The sequence below is a fragment of the Thermobia domestica genome, chromosome 9 (assembly GCF_964235325.1).
Source record: "Thermobia domestica chromosome 9, izTheDome1.hap1.1, whole genome shotgun sequence".
Lineage (NCBI taxonomy): Eukaryota > Metazoa > Arthropoda > Insecta > Zygentoma > Lepismatidae > Thermobia > Thermobia domestica.
Genome location: NC_137462.1, coordinates 196336103 through 196358130, shown reverse-complemented (window position 1 = coordinate 196358130; position 22028 = coordinate 196336103). Strand labels below are relative to the sequence as shown.

Sequence of the window (22028 nt, the reverse complement as noted above, 5' to 3'; positions counted from 1 at the left end):
AGATATATTTATGACGCACATACATGCATAAGAACATGCATTAATACAGATGATGCTGATTCGTGCTGATTGCCACGACATAGTTGTTTGCTATGCCATAGTACCGCAGTATTGAAATTCAATATTGAACGCAATGAGCATATTTTAAATATGAAAATGTGACCTACTTCTTCTAAGTACTCATTTGGCATAAATAAAGGAGCACTTAGGGGAGATACACTACAGTATGTATACGAATGGTTTGGACAATAATTCAAAAGTTTTATTTATTTTTAATTTGAAAATTTATGAACTTAAATTCTACATTATTGTAGGAAAATGAAATGAAATCTTTCACATTTAACGTCCCACGATTATACTCTTAGGCTAAAAGAAATTAATCAAATTGAATGATCACGAAAGAAGTGGTACAATGAAAATGTGGAGAAAACCGCAGAACTACAGTCTCAGACTTAGTGTTTCCAAGGACACAGTGTTGTCCACCACAAACTTACATAACCTAGGAACTAACCAGGAACCCCTTGTAGAGATAAGTGCTCTAACTCATCCACCATGTCACTGTATTATTTCAAATCAAATTTATATTACTATGTAAACTTGATGTCTTATCGAAGGTACTGATTTGTAGAAGGAACCCAATATAGTAAAAAGTATGAAAGAAAAAACAATTTTTATCAACATGCATGCATTCATTCTCATTCTCTCTCTCTCTCTCTCTCTCTCTCTCTATATATATATATATATATATATATATATATATATATATATATATATATATATATATATATGTGTGTGTGTGTGCGTGTGTGTATGTGTGTGTGTGTGTGTGTGTGTGTGTGTGTGTGTGTGCATTTTACTCATATCTAAAATAGTAATGTTATTATTTCCAAAATAATAATTTTATTTACTAGTTCTGTATGACAGAAGTCGACTCAATGATAATGTTCTATTTATTTATTTATCTATTATTATTAACTTTACATCTGGGAATGAGACGTCAGAAGTTTATATTTAAACTTTAATTCATCTTAGGCAAAAGTTTATGGTGTGAAATTATATAGTAAGATACAACTCAAAATTAATCAGATTTATCAAGTCGTTTCAGAATTTAAATTGGGTTTAGTAAAATAGTCTAATCCATTATGATCATCACATTTGAATATCTTAATAATAACATACACACTAATTGTTTGCTGAGCAAAACCATAAATTTTCATTAAAAATTAAATATGTGTTACAGTTTCAGCAACTAACTCTTTTCCTTCATCAGACACTATGAAATACAGGATAACTGTCCTGTTAATAATAAGTTCGTTAGGAGGAAAATTTTCTTTTATACCACACACACCTTTGTTTTTGTCGGACTATCGGCATCTGACTGGTCACTTGCTCTTGGTGATGCTAACGTAAAAGGCACCTGATTCGTTGGAAGATTAGGAAGGCGCCTCCTTGGTCTTGATGAGTTTTCACTGTTTGTTGGTGCCCACGTGGGTGAGGCTGTTGAAGGAAGCTTAGCACCTGGACTAAGCACTGGAGAAGGACTTTTACTTATTCCAGCCGGCGACGAAACTGAAATAAAGTATCTCAATTAATTTCTATTATATTTTTCATGATACACCTATTCCTATTTTAGACCTTCATATAAACCCATGTCTGACATACTCTCTACATTAAACATGTAACCTATCATCCATCGGATCTCCACTACCCTGATCCGGCCAGAATACTATTACTCACAAAACTCAATCCAAACTCACAGCTCATCAACTATTAAACGTCACATTAAATTTTCACAATATTTTTAAAATTTCGTTGTTCAATAGGTAACATTTATTATATCATACAAATTTAAATATCATGATCCATGTGGACGAATTTTCATTCAAGTCAGGCATTCCGGGATTACACATTTTCATTTTTATTTTGACGGCAAGTATTTAGTTTCTCTATCAATGATGGCTAATGTTAAAATTATAGTTTAATAATTTACTGATAATAAATGATTATTTACTTATTAGAAAATAAATTGTCTATTTTCTTAAATTTTCACTATTGGATCACTTTTAACTATTAGGAATCGTATAATCTATGACTGAGAAGTAAGTTAATATTGCGAATTTACTTATATTGGCAGTGAATCATCCTAATTTACGAAAAAAGGAATCAACATTAGATCACTACTGAATCGGGTGCATGTTTAAACTATTTCCTGAAAAATAAGCGGAATATATAAATAAGAACAACACAAACAAATTCTAACCTTTTTACTTTTTGTGACTGATGTTTACATAGTTATTATTTTGGGAACTATTACATTCAATTAACCATAAAACTACAGAAAAATTGTGATTCCTTGACAGGAGGGAGTTCATTTATAAAATATTTCAGTTTCTATCGCAACTTTAAGAATACATTACTCATCTTCATAATCACAATTTTAACCATGTGAACATTTTGTATGATAAAATATCTGCAGTGGCAATATTTTTCAATCACAATGGCAACACTTGCACAAAGAACTGTCATCAACTTTTAATGGCATACGACGCAAAAAAAAAAAAAAAAAAAAAAAAAAAATAGACATTCTCTAATATACTGATAAATGACTGAAGACACAGTGGAAATATTTTTTTAATAGGATCTCATGAAATAATCAGTAAGAAAACCTTGTTTATGTTTTCGTTTGTATTTAAGAAACCTCTCTCCCGGTGGAAAAAAGTAAAGTAAAACACACACGGACTAGTAGTTTCAGATAACATGAACTAACATGATACATATTTCTTACTTCAGCTGAAGGATAAAAATAAACATAAATCTAAACTTCTGTTTCGTCACACCCCATTTAATAAAATCATAATGTGAAGGGAAAAAAGAGCGATTCAACTTTTACTGAATTATTTTGAAGGATTAACTGCTCAAGTATTTCCTAGGGAAGACACTAATTCTTTATCTATGTAATTATCTACTATGAATTACTCGTTGGAATTCCATTGAAATATACAACTAACGGCGATTGGTAGATAAATTTATTTTTTTATTCAACTCTAAAGAAATGTTTTAATTCAAATTTCAGGTTTTGTTTTGTTTTCAAGAACATAATTTAATTAATTTTGTCTTCTAATTACATGTTGTTCCACTGTTAAAAACAAGATTCTTTTTCCTTCGACAATGGTTTCAAATTAATTGTCAAACTAATTTCTATGAAGTCCGCGTTTAGTACATATAAAGAACTGCTTCTATTATTTCTATATCATACAGCTGATAGACTTCACTGGGTAAAGACAATATGCTCTACATATTCTACAACTGGAGATAACGTGACTAAGATCAACGTTTCGACCTGCTAATCCATCAAGGAGGAGAAAGCCGACAATGAAAATAGGAACGATATTTTCACCCAATATATTCTGCATATTCTACAGATAAAGGTATCGTTACTGAAGTCAACGCTTCGACCTGCTAATTCGTCAAGGAGAAGAAAGCCGACATTGAAAGTAGCAACGATATCTGCTCCCTACGCTATCAGCTGCTGGAGGCGACAAAACAATTATAGAAGACCTGAGAGAACATATGACAACCATATATAAACATCACCAGCGTTGGAGAAAACTTGCAAATATTCGGCTATGACGCAATGGACCTCTTCGTCATGAGATGTTACTCCTGCTTTTTACTCTGACAGTCTACTAAGCGACAGAAGAAAGTTCTACTTACCGGACAGAATACCGGTCATGCTGTTTTGGAAGATTTTATAGATGTGTTTATGGTTGTATCCCGACGTAATGCCAAGGTTGCGAACACAGGACATCTTACAAACAACCATGGCAGGCCGAACAAAATGCAGGTAAAATACTAATTTCTCACATTTTTTTACAGCAGGACAAATTGGATGCTTAGCACGGTATCAGTAGAAATTCACAGTAGATTATCCTCTAGGTCAATATTTACAAAGGTCTCATCAATGAAACAGTTGGACATCTACGCCAAAATGTATGGAGTCAAAATACCGACGACATCTTTTAAGGTCTTATCGTCTAAGGATATTCCTAGATCAAGTTAGCACATTGACTGTCCAATCATACCACAGCAAGGGATGGGACATTTTGCGCTGATATTTCAGACACCTGATCAACTGGGTTTACCACCAAGATTCCAAGGAGGCAATATTTATTCTGGATCCACTTGCCAGGTCATAGTTAGCACTATTGTTAATACTTGTCAACACTGAAACTGTCGTTAAAAGGAAACAATAAAAACTTTTGAAATGATAGATGCATTCATTTTATTTGCATCTTACGTTGTATGTGTGGTTTATACAACATTACTTAAATTATGATTCAAATGAAAGAGCAAGAGGGAACAATGATGTGAGTAACAATGCCATGTTAAACCAAATAAAATAATAAATAAATGCTGCTCATTATTATAACAGTACCACAAAAGAAACAAAGTACATTCGTTACAGGGAAACATATTTCACGTGACAAAAAAGTATTGTCAAAGCAGTAAGAATAATCAAGTGTATCTGAATGATCTGACATATCTGATTATTTCGGGTGAAATCAAAATACTTCGGAAAGATAAGTACAACCAGCAAAAGCATGAGAAGGGTGCACTGGAAGAAGATGAAACAACATTGAGGAAGAAACAATAAATTAGAAATAGAAAATCTGCAACCAAATTCCATTAAGAAACAGAAACATACTTATGTATTGTCCTAAAGATCGTTGTGTATGTGTACAAAATTAACTTGAACTACTACTTTGAACGATATAACTAGAATACTAACAATTTACTACTATGAACTCATGAATTAACTTGTAATGCTATTTTTAAATTTAGATTTATATGACATGAACACAGTATTCTGATTAGTTCGTACATTGAAATACAAGGTCCGACACTTGCTCTTTTGTGTTAGAATGCAGTGTCATGATACCAACAAAATCTTTAGAAATAATCTCGCTTAACTTTTCGTGGCCTTTGGGACTCCTCTCAAATTTTCTTAACTGATTCACGAAATATCATGTCAAACAGAAAATTATATTTATTTAGTGTTATAAGTGTTATAAGTGTTAGAGGTAATATACTACGTTAGTTAAGTAAAATGAAGTTTCTTGTTTGACATCCTCCATCTTTTAAGCTACAGAAGACGGATGATTAACGAAGTAAATGATTACGAAATAATTTATGAAATGAAAATGCGTATAGAGTACATTATAATATAGCAGAATGTTCAGCAGCTAAATTTGCCTAAATTTTTCTCCCAATATTTCGAGTATTACTCTCCAACACAAAATGGCTTAAGTCCTATTTCACAATATGATCTTCATATATTTTTGTATCAACAATGATATTTTAAGATTATTAACAAAATTTTATCAGTACTGATGGTCCCTTGCTATTTCGAGTATATTGTACGCTATTCCTATTATTTTACTATATACAATAATATATAAATATACATTCAAAAATTGGTGCACTAATCTACTAATAATCTACTTCCTTTTCAAACGCATTTTTATCTGTATTCCGGGTTTATTTACAGTAAAAGTATGTCGCATCGCAAGTGAATAGAATCTATTAAGAATCTATTGTTAAAAAAAGAAAAATAAACTGCAATATACATGCAAAATGCATTAGAAACGGTAGTAGATCAGTGCATCAATCTTGGAATATATATATTTATATAATGTTGTATATATTTTTTTAAAAAAAAGTAACCTACAATATACTGGGAACGGTAGTACTGATAACATTTTCTTAATAATCTTAATATATCACTGTTGATACAAAAATTATGTAAAGATCACATTGTTAAAAAAAAAAAAAAGCGCGGGGGGGGGGGGGCTTCAGCCAGTGTGTCTCTGAGAAAGAATGTCAAAGAATGTAACACTCGAAATATTGGAAGAAAATGAACAGGTGAATAATCCGTTATGCCTAGATATACTCGAAAGGCGGTACTTCAGTTGATGACAAATAGCCAAAGGTATGACTCTAGCAAGACGGAGTCCCGTGTCATTGCTCCAAAATTATATGTGACTTTCTTTAAGAAAAATATTTTCTTAAAACTGGAGATGTACGCAGCTGCAATTATGTGATGCTCGAGAATTGCAATATCGAATTGACTACGAAATAACTAATGTATCCCCGCAAATGCTGACGGAAGTATGGAGAGAAACTGAGTGCAGAGAGTAACTAATGGTACTCATATGAAGCCGCACTGAACAGCTGTAATGTTTTGAGATTAATAATAATTAATATAGACAAAATATGGTACGTAAGTTGTTGATATATATACTAACACACTATATATGAATAAATTTTCTTCTTCATACCTCGAACTTTTCCTTTGGCAAGGGGAGGAAGAGACGCATCAGGCAATTTGGAAAGACGCTGTTGCTGGTTCTGTTCTGCTACTTGGGCTGCCCACTCCTTGATCCAATTCGGACTGCCACGATAGGACGCCATCTGAACAAAAAACAATTTATTAAAATTAAAACAAATAGTACAAACGTTTTAGAAATATTAAAATATTATATTGTATAAAGGTGATTTTTACGCAAGACATGCTTCATATTCTTGATAAAAAACACACACACAATTCTGAAGATATATGATCAGATAATTCCACAGGCAGCATTACCTAATTCACACAAAAGTAATCGAATAATTTCCAACAGAGTTGATTAAAAATAGAAGTAAACCACCTAAAGATATTTATTGTTAAACAAATAACAATTCTATTATTTCTACCCAAAACACCTACAATATGTCAATGTAGACAGTGGACAAGACATGCAACTCGTCAGTTAGCAAGACAGTGCAAGGACTCACATAGAAGGAATTATCTGGAAGTATCTATATCTCTGTTTGTTTGAATTTTCTGCTCGAAGACATTAAGCAATATACGCAAGTAAGTACTTTAAGATATTAAACAAATAGGAACAGAGAAAGGCCATTGTCTTTCACCATGGTTGAATGATTCACATGTATATTTTTTAATATGGCGTTTGGGAAGAATTTACAAAGAATTTATGTTCTTCGGGACGCCATCGTAACTGATTTTCTTCTTTAGGAAGGCACACTAGAATATTTTACAGTAGTACCTTATTCATCAGCTTTTCATAAAGTGTGAATTTAGTGTCAGAGTAGGGTAGTTTTTACCACAATTTGCAGTGTTTAGTTGTGAGTCGCCACTTAAAAAATCTGCAAATTACGCCGAAACTACTGATTTGCGACCCCCGGTTCATGAAGAAAATTAGTTTCAAATTTGTTGTAGAATAATTCCTTCCAAGGAATAGGTCGAACTTCCAGTCATCTTGTATTGTCATTTATATTGAGGTCATTAAAATTTGAGCGGGAGAAGGTTAAGATGCTATATCCAGTTTCCCATTTTAAATATGTTGACAGGATATAAGATTAAAGAAAGAATATATTCTGTAAATAATGTACTATTACTACCGTTAAACTAACATCATATTTAAAGTGACTGTTTATGGCTTTAATTTTGTGTACTGAACTAATATTAGCTTTTAATAGAATTATATAACATGATGACCGTTCTACTATGAAGGGTTGCATAACGTACAATTGCTGAATACCTATGAGGTACCAGTTCCAAAATCAATGAAGACAGACACTCCTGAACTAAATATAGGATTCACAAGACGTAGTCCAGATCAATTTAGGCAAGCAAAAATCCTACCTTGATAGTCTCAGATGTTACTGCATATAGTCCGGCAGCCGAGACCTAAACCCGAAGTTAGCGTATTAAGTTTTTCTGTTTGCATATTCTGAGTGATGAACATGTGGTCTTTTCAAATTCGAGTGACGCCACCTTGGCATCCTTGGGGAACTCGGACGGTGACATCATCAATCGCGTCACTGCAAGAGTTATTGAATATCCTACGACACGTTTCAAATACTTGACCATAGCTTCTATAATATTCAGCCGATTTGCATCCTGTAACTTTCTGCTGATAGATAATGAATTCGCCTTTAGCTAACTGTACGACTAATTATATATTGGTTTTCATTTCAGTTGAAAAATACTTTAAAATATCAAAAATGGTCTGTTCTTTTAAAGAAACTTTGCATATATGAAATTCATTTAATTCTATATCTACATTCCAATTAAGCTAGAAGCTATTAAAGTAACATAATTCCTAATTACGAGGTCAGCAATGTAAAAAACAAACCACATTATTCGAATGGGAATCGAGCCTAGGATCCCTGGCATTAGAGGTGAAAGCGCGTCAATCTGAAAATAATTTCCTTTCGAGTTAATTTTATTCCGATTTTTTGTATTGTAGATAAATAGCATGATGTCATTTTTTTCTGCATTTCATATCTACGCGAGGTATGGTTTGTTTTACTTTTGTTTTACTTACGTTCTATGGACAAAATGCCAATATCGATCCAACATAATTTATTTTATTGTAACCATGTTACGCGTCGTATACCTGGTATTCGGAATGGTATATGAAATGACATGGGATAGAAGCGAATTTTATGAGATTTGAACACAGCAAGTGTGGAATAGTTGGACTTACACTACTTCCAGTGACGTTGAAACATGGGCATTGAGCATACATTCTTGTAAGACACTTGAGAAACATCAGGAATGTAAGTGAAAATAGTTACTTGAAAACGCAAGTGACCCACAGAGAGGAAGCAAAATCAAGAATTTCGGCTGATTCAGCTGCTAGGCATGGAATTCGTGAAACGCTTACTGCCTTCATTGATTCAATGAATCCTGAAACATATCCAGAAAATCTCGTAAACATAGCTACAGACAAAGTAGCGCCGTCAGCATCCAATGTTTATAAAACTGTTGCAATTGGCAAGGAAATGATGAAAGAATTTAAAAATGATTGACCATCAAGCTTTTATAATCCAATTCCCAAGAAAATTGTAAAAATGTCCAAAAACTGGAAAAAAGTAAAATTGGGACCTCAGAAATCTTGAACACAAACCTAATAAACTCAAGAGTCATTGGTATTCAAGCTAATTCAAGAGATATAGACTTAAATCAGGTGCTGTCATATGAACTTTCTCCAATTCCAACTTAAATGTTTCTAGAATGAGGTGAAATGAGATGCACAAGTAAATCAAGCATGAAACAGCTGTTACAAGTAACTTGTTCCCAAAGAATTAAACATCAGGAACAAGGAACAACAATAATTTATGGTGGAGAACATATGTGATGAATCAAGTGGCCTGAAAAAGGAACAGTGCATGATTTCATTATCAACTCAAAGTGAGCATAATGAGACGATTAAATTCTGATGATGTATAACTCGTTTTTGAACGGTACCGAGAATACAGTACAAAAGATGCAGCAAGAAGATTAAGAGCATCAGGTGCATCTCGAGTACATGGGTTGAAGTTTACAACTCCTCTCCCTCTATAGAAAGTTATACTAGGTGTGACAGAGAACAGAGAACAAATCATTCATTTGATTTGCCAAGATGCCTTACAAGATTTCGAATTTCATGGTAATACTGGATGGCATAAATTGTTTCTCATTGTTCCAGAAGATATTCCATTCGAAATTTTCTTGAAAGGCGTAGCAAAAAGACAAGACAAGATCACTTTACTTGAAGACGCTGATAATATCTTAGTGTAACAAGCAATGAAAGTAGCTCTGGCTGGAGACTCATAAGTGATTGTAGTATCGGATGAGACCGATGTTTTCCTCTTGCTTGTTCATTTTTACTTCCTAAAAACATGACAACAATAAAGTTAATGGAATCACCAGTGCACGGACAAACTGACGTTGATATTGGTTCAACTGTATTGGAGCATCGGAAAATCATTCCCAATAGTTTGGCAGCTCACGCTTTGAGCGGTTGTGACACTACCGCTTCGTTCTTTAGTATCAGTAAACGAAAAGTTCCTAAAACCATTAAAGATGCGTATTCCCTATCATTACTGGGCGACTATACAGCACTAGTTTCTAGTGTTCTAAAGCAAGCTTCAATATTTGCAACAAAATTCTATGGTAAAGGAAGATGTACAACTTTTATAAAGGCATGAATAAAACTGTGGCATGGAAAAATGGGAGAAACTGTTCTTAAGCATCACAGCTTTCCTCGCTTCCTCCGACGAACGAGGCTTTTACAGAAAACGTCAAACGTATACGTTTGCAAACATGTGTATGGAAAAGTGTATTGTGTCACAACCACCTAAACTAGACCAAATTATGTATGGATACTATAAAGACACTGCTCAGAAAACCTTAGTGCCATTAACTTTGCCAGATGCACCCCTAGCACCCTCTGAGATACTAAGACTGATTAAATGTTCGCGTAAAAGCGATGAAGCATGCAAAATGTATCGTAATTCTGAGATTCTTCTTTACTGTATATCTTGTTCTATGCCTGTAACAATATTGAATTTTAGAGCCCTATAACACGTTGTACAGTTTCAGCTGAGGATGAAAATAGTGCTGATGATGAGAATGTTAGATTTTTTAAAATCAAATTTTGTCTCATTCTTTGTGAAATATTTCTAAAGTTCTTCAAGAAGTTAACATTGGTAAATAGTAATTAAAGATTTAAAGCTTAAAAAATGTTAAAATGTTTTTTCAGTTCTCTGAAGAAAATACTTCCTTTAAATAAACGAAAGAAAATATTCAGGTTTCTTTTCATTCGATAGTACTATTTGCAGTGGTGCCCACCCCCCTTATGTCCATGGCGCACACCCCCTCCCCAATTGTCTATCCGTAGGTGTTCTTCCATGAAAAAAAAAATCTTTTCGATTAATTTTTACACCCCCTCAAACATATTTATATAGATTTTTACCCCCCCCCCCAATATTTCAATGACGCAGTTTGCGCCATAGCCCCCCTTTTTGGGCACCCCTGCTATTTGCATCATATTTTGTAATTTAAGGTATATATACAGATACCCGTACCGGTACATATACCTGTACTATGGTAACCTACATTTATCATGCATTTAACATGCATATGCATGTTTCTTATGCATATTGTATATAAACATGCATGAGATACATTTATTAAAAGGGAATAATATAAATAGCATCATTTGTGATTATATACGAATATGGAAGTACAGTATGACCTTCATAATCCAACAGTTTCCGATATATTCCTCAGCCTCTATTCAATCGATTTGTGCCAAAATTTTGAGGGTAGGCCTCTGTGACTATCTAATCGTGCTCCTGAAAATTTGAAACACTAGTTTAATAGGGGCTGAAAAAAGCCTAGAAACTTCTACAATATCGAGCTCATACTCTTAAAGGTAAAGAACGATAATTTTTAACTTTGTAAATACATTTTTAACTACAATAGAAGTAAATACGCAAATAAACAATACTTTGTAGGAAAAATAAATTCATTATGTAGCGGAAGGAAGTTACAGAATGCAAATCAGATAACAAGTAAAGGAACTATCGTCGATTGTTTGGAGCCTGTCGTTTTAAACTTGACCACTATTATGATAACGCAAGAATGACGTCACTGCTCGAATTCTCCAAGGGTGCCGAGTTGGCATCACTCAATTTTGAGAAGCTTTCATACCCATTACTCAGAAAATTCAAAGAAAAAAAAAAAAAAAAAAAAAAAAAACCTAATACGCATGAAACTCGAATCTTTTCTTTGGTCCATAAAAATTCCTGCCTCGAGAGACAGGCCAGCAAAGATCCGTTTCTCACATGCGATTTTTCTGAACATATTAAGATGCTTTATCTCTGCAACCAAGAATATTATAAAATAGAGAATCTGCCCATACAACAAAATCGTGAAGCCATACGTCACAGTGCCGCCATGCCAACTCCGCCCATTAAGATGGCAATGTTTTGAGCCAACGTACATGGCGGAAACGAGAGTAGCCAATTAGACGTATCAGATGTGCTTGATTGTTTTCTGGCTTTATTGAGTTCACAAGGAAAAGATGCATGTGGGCAGATCCTTTATTTTATAACATCCTTGTCTGAAACAGTTCAAAATATATTTTGTTACTTTTTCTTACTTTATTTGAAAGATACCAAATGCAACCCCCCTACTCTCTTCGGGGGTACGGGGGTTAACTTTAAAATTTTAAATGGAAACTCCCATTTTTTATTGCACATTTGAATTCTCCAGAAAAAGTGACAGTGATTTGACCGAAAATTGAAAGCAGTGCCTTCACGGATGGCACTTGAGTCGGCACAGAAAAAAGGAAGCGGCAAAAGGTTTTGAAAATGTGGCCTATCGGTATCGTACTCTGTGGCCATACGGATAGCGTACGGGACTGCGGAATCAGAGGTCGTGAGTTCGATTCCCGCAAAGTAACATTTTTATATGATTTTTTATATCCAAATAATAAATACATACATTATATATTCGATAAAAATAATGTACTTGTCCATATTTATTAATTTGCAAGAAAATTAATAAATATGGCGACAAAAATGGTTTATTTTTGTTGTAAATAACCTATAAACTCTAACCCTATTACTAAAAACTACTTTATAAAGCTAGTTTGCAAAACAATTATCAAATTTGTATTTTATGTAACTTCAAAAAGGTACTAATTGAAGTTAAAGCGTATGGAATTTATTTGAGGAAATAAAATTTAAAAATGCCTTCAACTGGGATCGAACTCAGAACTTCTGGCTTCGCAATCCAATACGCTAACCGTAGAGCCACAAAGTACGGGACTGACAATTAGCATTTTCGTAACGTTTTGCTGAACCGACTTCCTTTGTGTGTCGATTCAAGCGCCATCTGCGAAGACACTATTTTCAATTTTGAGTCAAATCACTGTCACTTTTTCTGGAGAATCCAAATATGCAATAAGAAATAGGGGTTCCCATTTAAAATTTTAAAGTACTCCACGTACCCTGGAAGGGGGTGGGGATAGGGGGTTTCGTTTGGTATCATTAGGTGGCTTTTTCAAAACTATTTAATACCTGTATTTTTTGTTTTGCTGATCTTTATACTTGTGTGTGTGTTATTGTCAAAAGTCTGAGCATACTAGATTTTTCAGAATTCTCAAAAATCAGTTTACTGTTGTTGTTCTGTAAAATAAACGTCACTGCTCATATAAAGAAATTAAAACATATGGTCCTGTTTGAGTAAGTTTGTGTTCAATGAAATGTCGACCCTTAGCCTTGATAAGAGTTTATAAATTTCAGCCATTTGTTTGATTAATTCATCCAACTTCTGTGAAATACGCGACTCCAGCTCTGAAGAGGCCTTCACCAGCTCTGAAGACCTTCAATATTTGTTAGCTTCTATTTAAGTACTGTCTTGTCAAGTCCATCTTAGAAAACCTTGATGGGTAACGAATCCGGTGACTGGTCTCTATTTCATGTCTTTTTTGTAATGCATCTTTTCGTAATGTTTTCTGCTTGAAGAAATGGTTTCTTTACCGCAATCCTACCCCCAGATCACTGCCCTGATGGCGATGGGCCAACGTCCTATTTGATGTCGACTGGAAATGGCTCTTCCATAGTACTGGTTCTTCCATAGCGGTTAACGTCGATTCCGTTTGCTTGTTTTTCCAGTGAACTTGTTCTTAAGAGAAGCTGTGATTTTTGGACGATCAGTGCATTTCTGTGTAATATTTACATCACTTTGTGACTATCTTTCAAGAGTCCGACGCACCACCCTGCCTAATCTCTGAGCGATTTTTCACAGAGAATGGCTTTCTTCTTTTAAAATAAGCCCCTGAACACGTGCTTCAGCTCTTAGTAAACAGTTTTTCTTCCGCATTGGACAGAATTTGCATATTCTTCATACTATTCAACTGGTTCATGCGAATGAATAGATCGCACGTCACAGATCCCGGCGGGAGCTCATGTGGTTCGGATTCCACAGGTCATCAGTAGGTCCATGTCTCACATAGCCTCGCTGCTGAACGGGACGTTAAACTCAAAATCAACTCAACTTTAATTCTGCCCATATTACGGCGCGATTGAATAGCGCTTACGCAACTGTTCGTTGAAGTAAACAGACTACTACTAACAAGGGCTCATATATTAGGTGTCCTTGAAACGATGTATGTTAGTTGAAAGCGTGATGTTGGTTGTGTTTGATATTGTTTATTGCAAAGCAGCTTTCTTCAAGAAATTCGTCTCGATGTCAAAAAGGCCATGAATTTTTGTATCCTTATACATATTTCAAAAATGCCAATCCCCCAAATTTTGATTTTTTGATCAATGTTAAACTGTACTACATGCTCAGAAACGGAGAAATTCTACTTTTGAGTTGAAAATTTTGCTGTACATTGAACAGTTTCCGTTACAACAGAAATTGGTTACAAATCTGTGGAGATATGCAATTTTAAAAATACCACTAAAAAGTGCCGGACAGTGTAAGTGACAAGTTTAAATACCCGTTAAGCTGAGAGTTACACGCCTGGAAAATGTGGCAACGTAGCACTCCGTATAAACTGCGATAGCGACGGGCGCATAGCAGAGAAAATCATAATGTCATATTTGCTATTGTTTATCTTTCAAAACAAATCGAAACAGTTTGGTCGAAAAAGTTATTTTAAGATCTTTCTAAGATAATGGTGAATCTAAGCAATTCAGAGATAATGGTGTCTCACTTTTGGCCGAATAACAAGAAAATTACTAAGGGTTGAGTAATGAAATTTTCAGAACTTACAGGTAATAGATGCACCTACATATCGTGCACAGGAAATTATTTCACGTGATCTCGTTTCCAAGATATAGTCCTATAAACATTAATCTACCAATAAAGTACGATAAAATAGGCACATTTTCATTAATTTCTACTTTTTTTCTTACTACACACTACGAAGAAAATTTTTATGTCGTAAGTATTGAAAAGAGAACATTCCGGCAATTCTAACGAGGTACGACAATGCAATATAAATTTTGAGTGAACGTCACGGCAGCACCGCGAAGTCAGGGGCCTGTCTTTATGAAATGGATAGTAGTCTTGTGTGAACAGCATTTTAATTCTGCATAAAGATAACTAACAGACACAACTTTCAAACATATTACAGGTTTCAAAGCATGCCTCTTCTGTGGACTCTGCTTTAGCACTTCAATGAACTAAAAATGTGTTCAACTGGATCAGTATCTTTCTTTGATATTGAGTGATGCCTTCCTATCGAACCAATACGAATTGGAACTTCACAATCTTTAAAACATCGCAAATCGACAGTGAGTACTGGTGGTGGTGTTGCTTCTTGCAGGTGGAAATCGATATCCAGCCGCCGGTCCATGTGGTAGCATAAAGTTCGCGATGATTTCATGTAATTCACAATTAAATACAGTATATAACCTCTGCAAGCCACTAGTCACAATCATACACACAAGTCACAAACATCCTTCTTTGTAGGTCATGAAACTGAATATTGATTGTAGGATTCACATGATTTAACAGCTGAACTGATATTGGTGTAAATTCCCGGCAAATTGTGTAAGCTTTTCGTAATTTTATTTATTTGTTCCTGAAGATGGAATTTCTATTTTGAAGAAATTGGCCAGGTTTGATTTAGTGTGCTCACCGACAGCTGCAGTAATCGCTGTGCTTTCTTGACGCATACAACTTACGACTTGACTTCACTGACCATGGTTCCTAACAGAACATTTATAGCTGACTGACTCAGGAAATGTAATTATTCTTCTGCAGATAGAAAATCTTCATCATCCACATCATGGGAGACAATTTCTTGTTCAGTTAGTGTAATTGATATTGTCAAAGCATTTAGAACACACAAAATAATCACTGGAAACATCTTAACTGTGAAACGATCTTAAATGAGCACTCTTATTTTCAATATGAAGAATCATATATCACTCTTATGGATATGCAAATACACAGCAAATTTCACTCTCCTGTGGCCCCAGTCAGAAGATATTGCAAACACATTTCTTTCCACAAAAACACTCCACAATTTAATCAATCATCAGGATCCTCACAAAAGCGTACAGGTACTGTTAGACCACAAATTAGATGAACTGCTTTCTTTGTTTGCCAATTAGGACAACTGAACTGTGAATTCATATGTTCCCCGTCTTATATGCTAGGCCAAATATAGAGAATTATCTCAATGGTTCCAGGATGTTCTAAAAGGTTCTGTTATTCCTGCAATATCTGGAGGGTTCCACATTCTTCTCGAAGACCTTTCATGATTTGGAACGTTCTATGTAAAGAAAATCCAGAATAAAATAATTTTACCAATTTCAATTTTGTTTAATTTACTGTTTTCATTCCATCATATTGAACACATTGCTCTAAGAGTGGATTTTTTTTTTTTTTTTTTTTTAACAAAACCTTTATGAAAAATTTCAGAGCCAAAGTGGCGTTGTCTCCTTTTTAGGGTACGTAGCACCCTTAGAGATAAACTCTTGTAAAGTTCTCAGATTTTTTGGGATTGGCATTTTTGATTTTCAAAAAAAGCTACAGCACAAGACGGATATCATTTGGATTAGCAAATTATATTTCAATTAAAAAAAAAAAAAATCTTGGACCGTTCCAGACATAGAGCATTTTAATATTTTGTCTAAAATTGTACGTGAGAAATAGTGCCCGAAGCAAGATTTTCGGCGGCCTGTATCTTGGCCCAGGAATGTTTCTGTACAGTCCGCACCAAAAAACCTGCAACATGAGCACGTAAGTTTATTGTGAAACGACGAAGTCTTTTGCTCCAAAATAAGTGTGCAAGGGAGGACGCCGAGGTTTTTCTGGCGTGATTCCTGCCACTTAGACATTATGTTGATTCCCTTGCGCTGTTAGGCGTAGTTTTACAATAAACTTACATGCTCATGTTGCAAGTTTTTTGCTGCCAACTGTACAAAAAAAAAAAAAAAAAAAAAATCAGGTTTCTTACTTTTTCTGAACTTTATATGCTAAATTCAATAACATCTGAGATTATAATGGTAACACACTGTTTGAATTGATATGGACTATGTCATATGAATGTTTTAAAGACACTGTTTTAATTGTAGAATCCACTACAAGTATGCAATAATGCTACTTGAAATAGAAAAACATAGAAAGTCAACTAAGCGAAAATGTCCGTTTTCTAAAAATAAATAAATAAAAAAAAGACTTGTATTAAAAAAACTCAGTCCCAAAACCTTTTTACATTTCTACTACAAATAAACTTTTAAAATCAGGCAGTCGCGGAACATTTTAGTGGTAATGAGACAAAATGTACTCCCTTTTTATTTTAGAAATCTGGCAACTCTGAGATCGAATCAACAAAATTCTCACCTTAATTCTGCTATCTGGGCTATCTGTCCTACTCGTGTTAATCACTTCCTCTTCAATCTTCTTGAAAAGTTTCTCATCAATATCACTGTCAACACCAAACACTGTATCAATATCCTTTCGCGCTTGTTCCGTTTCTGGAGATGGACTGTCTCTGTCAATTGTGTACGTACCAGCTTCACTTACATTATCGTCTTGCACATCATTCTCGCCTTCTGCAACAACTACCTCGTTAGCAACCACTAACTCACTTTGTAGTTCTTTTTGTTTAAACTTGGATATTTCCATTTCCACTTGTCTTGTATCAATAGTATGAGTGAGCTTTTTCAACACGCCATTTCTTTTCTTCGTAGGGGAAGATGAAGTTGCTTCTTGTTTAACACTGGAAAGCTCCATCTTTACTTGCTCTGTAGAATTCATGGTTGTGCTGATTACGTAAGACCTCGATTCTTCCACTGAATTCTTATAGTCATGTAAATCTATGTTCGGAGAGGACAATTTTCTTTGAAATTTCGCCTTGTGGTCAGCTATAGTTCTTTTCTCTTGAGCTAGATTTGTAGTTCTTCCATCTGTAAGCAAAAAAAAAAAAAAAAAAAAATTAATAACATACTACAGGAAATAATAGTACCTGACATTAACGAGAAGGTCGTCTCAATGCATAATAAAATAATAATATAAGATTAATTCAAAGAGCAACCACTTTGTATCGTGAATCGAATCTGATCTTCGACCAGCTGAATTAACACCCAAGAAAAATCTAGCATGAGAAAAAATAGGCTATTTTCTTCATTAATCATATAATAAATATTTAAAGTACTTAAAATATAATCATATAATTCCAACGTTTTCCTGTACTGAAGAATACTAAAAAACTATTTCGTAAATAGTTCTAATACGCGATAAAGATACAATAAAGATGTGTTAAGTTTACGAATGAATACAAATCATGTTGTATACTGCTTTGTGGTTGTTTGAACTAAATATTTTTTGACGACAGTTCTGTGTATTTCATTATCATCAATTATTTTCTAAAACAAAGGGGGAAAATGGTGGGGTGTTGGAATAGTACGGGTAATAACTTTAGAAGTATCTCATTTCGAATTTGAAAACCTCGCAACTCAAACTAAGATAAAGAAGCAACTTTCATGAATGCTTATTAAAATTCTTCGAGGGGCGTTAGTTGTTAGTTAATGCAGAAAAGCGAGCAATTCATCCTTTGTAGAAAATTTTGTTATTACATGGACTGAAGTTACATTTTTCAATGGATCTAAATTCTGGATAAATTCATTTAGATTTATCACTCAGATTCTCTTTCGCCCCTCACCAACTCAGGATTGATTTCAAGGTATTGAAGACAAACATTCAACAAGACTCTGCTGGCGTTGCATAAACAATTGTTTGAGTTCCTAAACAATTACTTATCAATGAAAGTTATATATGTAACCATAATATGCGATATACAATATTAAGAAGCACCAATTTCTGAGTTCTTCGATTCGTCTCGAACCTTATTTCAACTATGTACTTATCCGATTAATCAAATGACAAATTACGTACTTTTAACATAAATACGGCTGTTGTACATTTCGGCCGTCTATTTGTAAGTGGCATACGTTCATTTACGCTCATTTCTGACATATATTTGAAAGTTTATGTTTTGCCTTGGAAATTCTAGTAAACAAACGCCGGCTTGCGGCAGCAGCACCACTATTACTACCACTACAACAGTAATAATAATAATATCTGAATAGTGAATATTATTTAAAACCACAAATAAGAATAAATAGGACATACTAATGATCAATGATATGTACAAATTTTGCAGTACATACGAATATACAAGTGAATTTATTTTTTGTGTTTGGTCAATTCTAACAACTCTGAACTTTCTATTTTCCACATTCTCGCAAGGTGTTAGGAGTTATCAATGTTCATCTTCCAGGAAACTACAGACGGCTTCGTACGTATTTTTTCTTAAATCAATACAGTTTTTAAGACAGTCTTACTTTTCATTTTCCCCTGATAGAGTTGGTCTACGGTAAATAACAAAGATTTTTCCGGATAGAATTTTAACATGAGTAGACAACAATTCCAACAAAAAATGAACAATAAATGCATTGTAATAAAACCTACTTTATATACGCATTTAATTAAAACGTTGTAAAGACTTAACCTGCAATTATTACACCTACGATCATGTATGTGCCATTTCTTATTGAAAGGTACTATGCACTAAAATCTTACTGTATGGAATTAAACACACGACGTAAATATCGTTGCCATCTATGCGTCTCAAGTAAGCATTCTTGATTGTTCACGAGACAGAGAACAGATACAGAAAGATATTGACCTTAAGTTAATGTGTCATCTTAGCAATTACAAGAAAAACAAGAAAAATTATCAGTAAATACCTGCTAACAGAGATCGAGTATAGAATTTCTAGAATATAATTCGCAGTGTAGAACTGGTCTTCTCTGTATTTGACAATTTCAACATGCATAAAAACTTTCTTTTCACTAATACTATGTGAACTTAACAAGAACACAAGTGTCCTTCAATTAACAGTGCTATTCAGACTCATTACATAAATTGTGAAGATTCTTTTGTTCTTTTCTTTCTTTCTTTTTTTTTTTTTTTTTTTAACTTGGCACAAGTTGTTGGCAAGATCTAAAACTAACAACTATCACACAACAACAACACGGACTGATACTTTTTTTTCTGTTGTTTGTTGTTTAATGCAATAAGATGATGTCCAATTTGTTTTTCCAAATAGTGACAGAGTACCCCTTTTTATTATAATGAAATTGTGAACTTAAGTCACACATCAATTAGAATAGATTTTGTATTTTTCTATAACCACTCTGTAATTTTGGAATATTCATAAAATAAATATGTAATATTAAATAAATACATTAAAATTGCATACCTAGATTACTCATTTAAAACACCTATTGTTTTTAGTTCTTTCGAGTTAAAATATATATATATATATATATTATATATATATATATATATATATATATATATGACAGGTCAACGGTAGATCACATCTACTTCGTTGGAGAAAGTACAGACTTGGTTATACGTAAACGATCAGTGCTTGGTATATTCCCCTACAGATGATTAGTTATTATATTAACTAACGTAATTTGCGACGCAAAATTGAACTTTAAAACAAAAGGCTTTAAAACACAAATTTCCTTTAAAACTTCTACGGTAACTTGTTCTTTAAAGATTTGTTTTATTCACTTATTGTAAGTAAAAAAACAGAATCCAAGGAAGTTTATCGAAACAGAGAACGAAGCAATCGAAGTAATATAGTACTCAAGTTGAAATCTTCAAGATAAAATATTAAAATATGTACATGCTTGCTACTGTCCATTTTGGCAGTATATCTACAATATCACTCATGATATGGAAGATATATTTAAAAATTCACACATGTGTGTTATTGAACTCTTTTGGCAATTAAATATAATGATGTGTTAACTGCATCTGTTTTCATTGCGTTTATTGGCCGTGTATTCACTCAATTTTACTCTCACTTTTACATTATGGGTGCACAATTAAATGGTTACAAAAAAAAAAAAAAAAAAAAAAAAAAAAAAAAAAAAAAAAACTTAGCTTGTAGCATGTGTATGCTGGAAATTTTAATCTGAACCAATTTCTGGTTGTGGACATGCATCGGATCTTCCTTGTATTGCCTTATTAAAAAATATAAGTACTGACAATGCAAAAGAAAACATTCAATTATGAGTGGTTCAGCATATTTTTACACAAGTGTTAACAGTAGTTCTGTTCACATTTGGAAGATAATATGTGAGACCGAATACTCGTAATACTAAATCAAAATTTTCCAGAATTATTTATATATAATACCCGACAATAGAAAAAGTAAGTATACTTTAAACTTAATGTAATGTAAAATGTATGAGAACCACAAAAATCTACGATATCAATGGAAAAAAATCACTGGGCACGTGAACTTGCTTATTTCACTTTCAATGCTTATTTAATAATATTTATTTATTTATTTATTTTTTGCTTAATGTCCTTTTCTATCATTTTGTGTTTCATTCACTGGAAATTCTTTTAAAAATATATACAAATACGTTTTGTTTACTCTAAATTTTGCAATCTGGAAACTAATACATATTTTCGCCTTGTACTTAGGTGATGTTGTTTCGAAATAAAATGGCGAATATGTTGGCAATGAGAATGAAGTGACGTCACACTATTTCAGTTCATACAACTAAACTTAGAATTTAAAAAGGCTGTTTTTTTAAAAAAATAACTGCAATAAATACTTAACTCTTTTCAGTATTCTTGACCTTCTTAACAGAGAAATCACTCTTCACACTAATTTCTTCTTCTTGATCACTGGAGAAATACCCTTCAGAATGATAGCCTGCTTTCCTAGACCCTGATTTTCTAACAGGCCCAGGAGAATGTCCAATGCTTTCTTTTGGTTGACCCTTTTCTTCTTTGTCTGCTTTTGACTGCAAAAGTAATACATTTCTCTCAGAATAAACAGATAAAGCAATAACGAAATCCAATAATGCTTAACATAAAATTTGCTATATTACACAACAAAATAAATATAAAGCGATTAATAGCATACAATGTAACTACAAAAAGCATACACTGCTGCTTGATACGCTAGTTTATACATAACGTAATAAATAATGAAAACTTTCACATGGTATTTTGGGACTAACGGTTTTCAAATATTTTATATTTTGAAACAGCACAAAAGATATCCCATTCTCTGCGTCTGTCATAATAAATTTGTGCAAGTAAATGAAATGTACACTCTTGTTCAAGA

General features: G+C 33.5%; 1 protein-coding gene across 7 annotated transcripts in view; it reads right to left on the bottom strand.

Moving 5' to 3' along the window:
- The window catches only part of LOC145660518 (uncharacterized), a 443921-nt gene that overhangs the window by 33450 nt on the left and 388443 nt on the right, over nucleotides 1-22028 (bottom strand). For all 7 annotated transcript variants that reach the window (XM_081725684.1, XM_081725686.1, XM_081725687.1 and 4 more), the window contains 4 exons: nucleotides 21516-21702; nucleotides 17207-17772; nucleotides 6339-6471; nucleotides 1349-1569 (listed from right to left, as the gene is read on the bottom strand). In XM_081725684.1, the coding sequence (XP_081581810.1) occupies nucleotides 1349-1569; nucleotides 6339-6471; nucleotides 17207-17772; nucleotides 21516-21702 (1107 nt within the window). The remainder of the gene's footprint in view (nucleotides 1-1348; nucleotides 1570-6338; nucleotides 6472-17206; nucleotides 17773-21515; nucleotides 21703-22028) is intronic.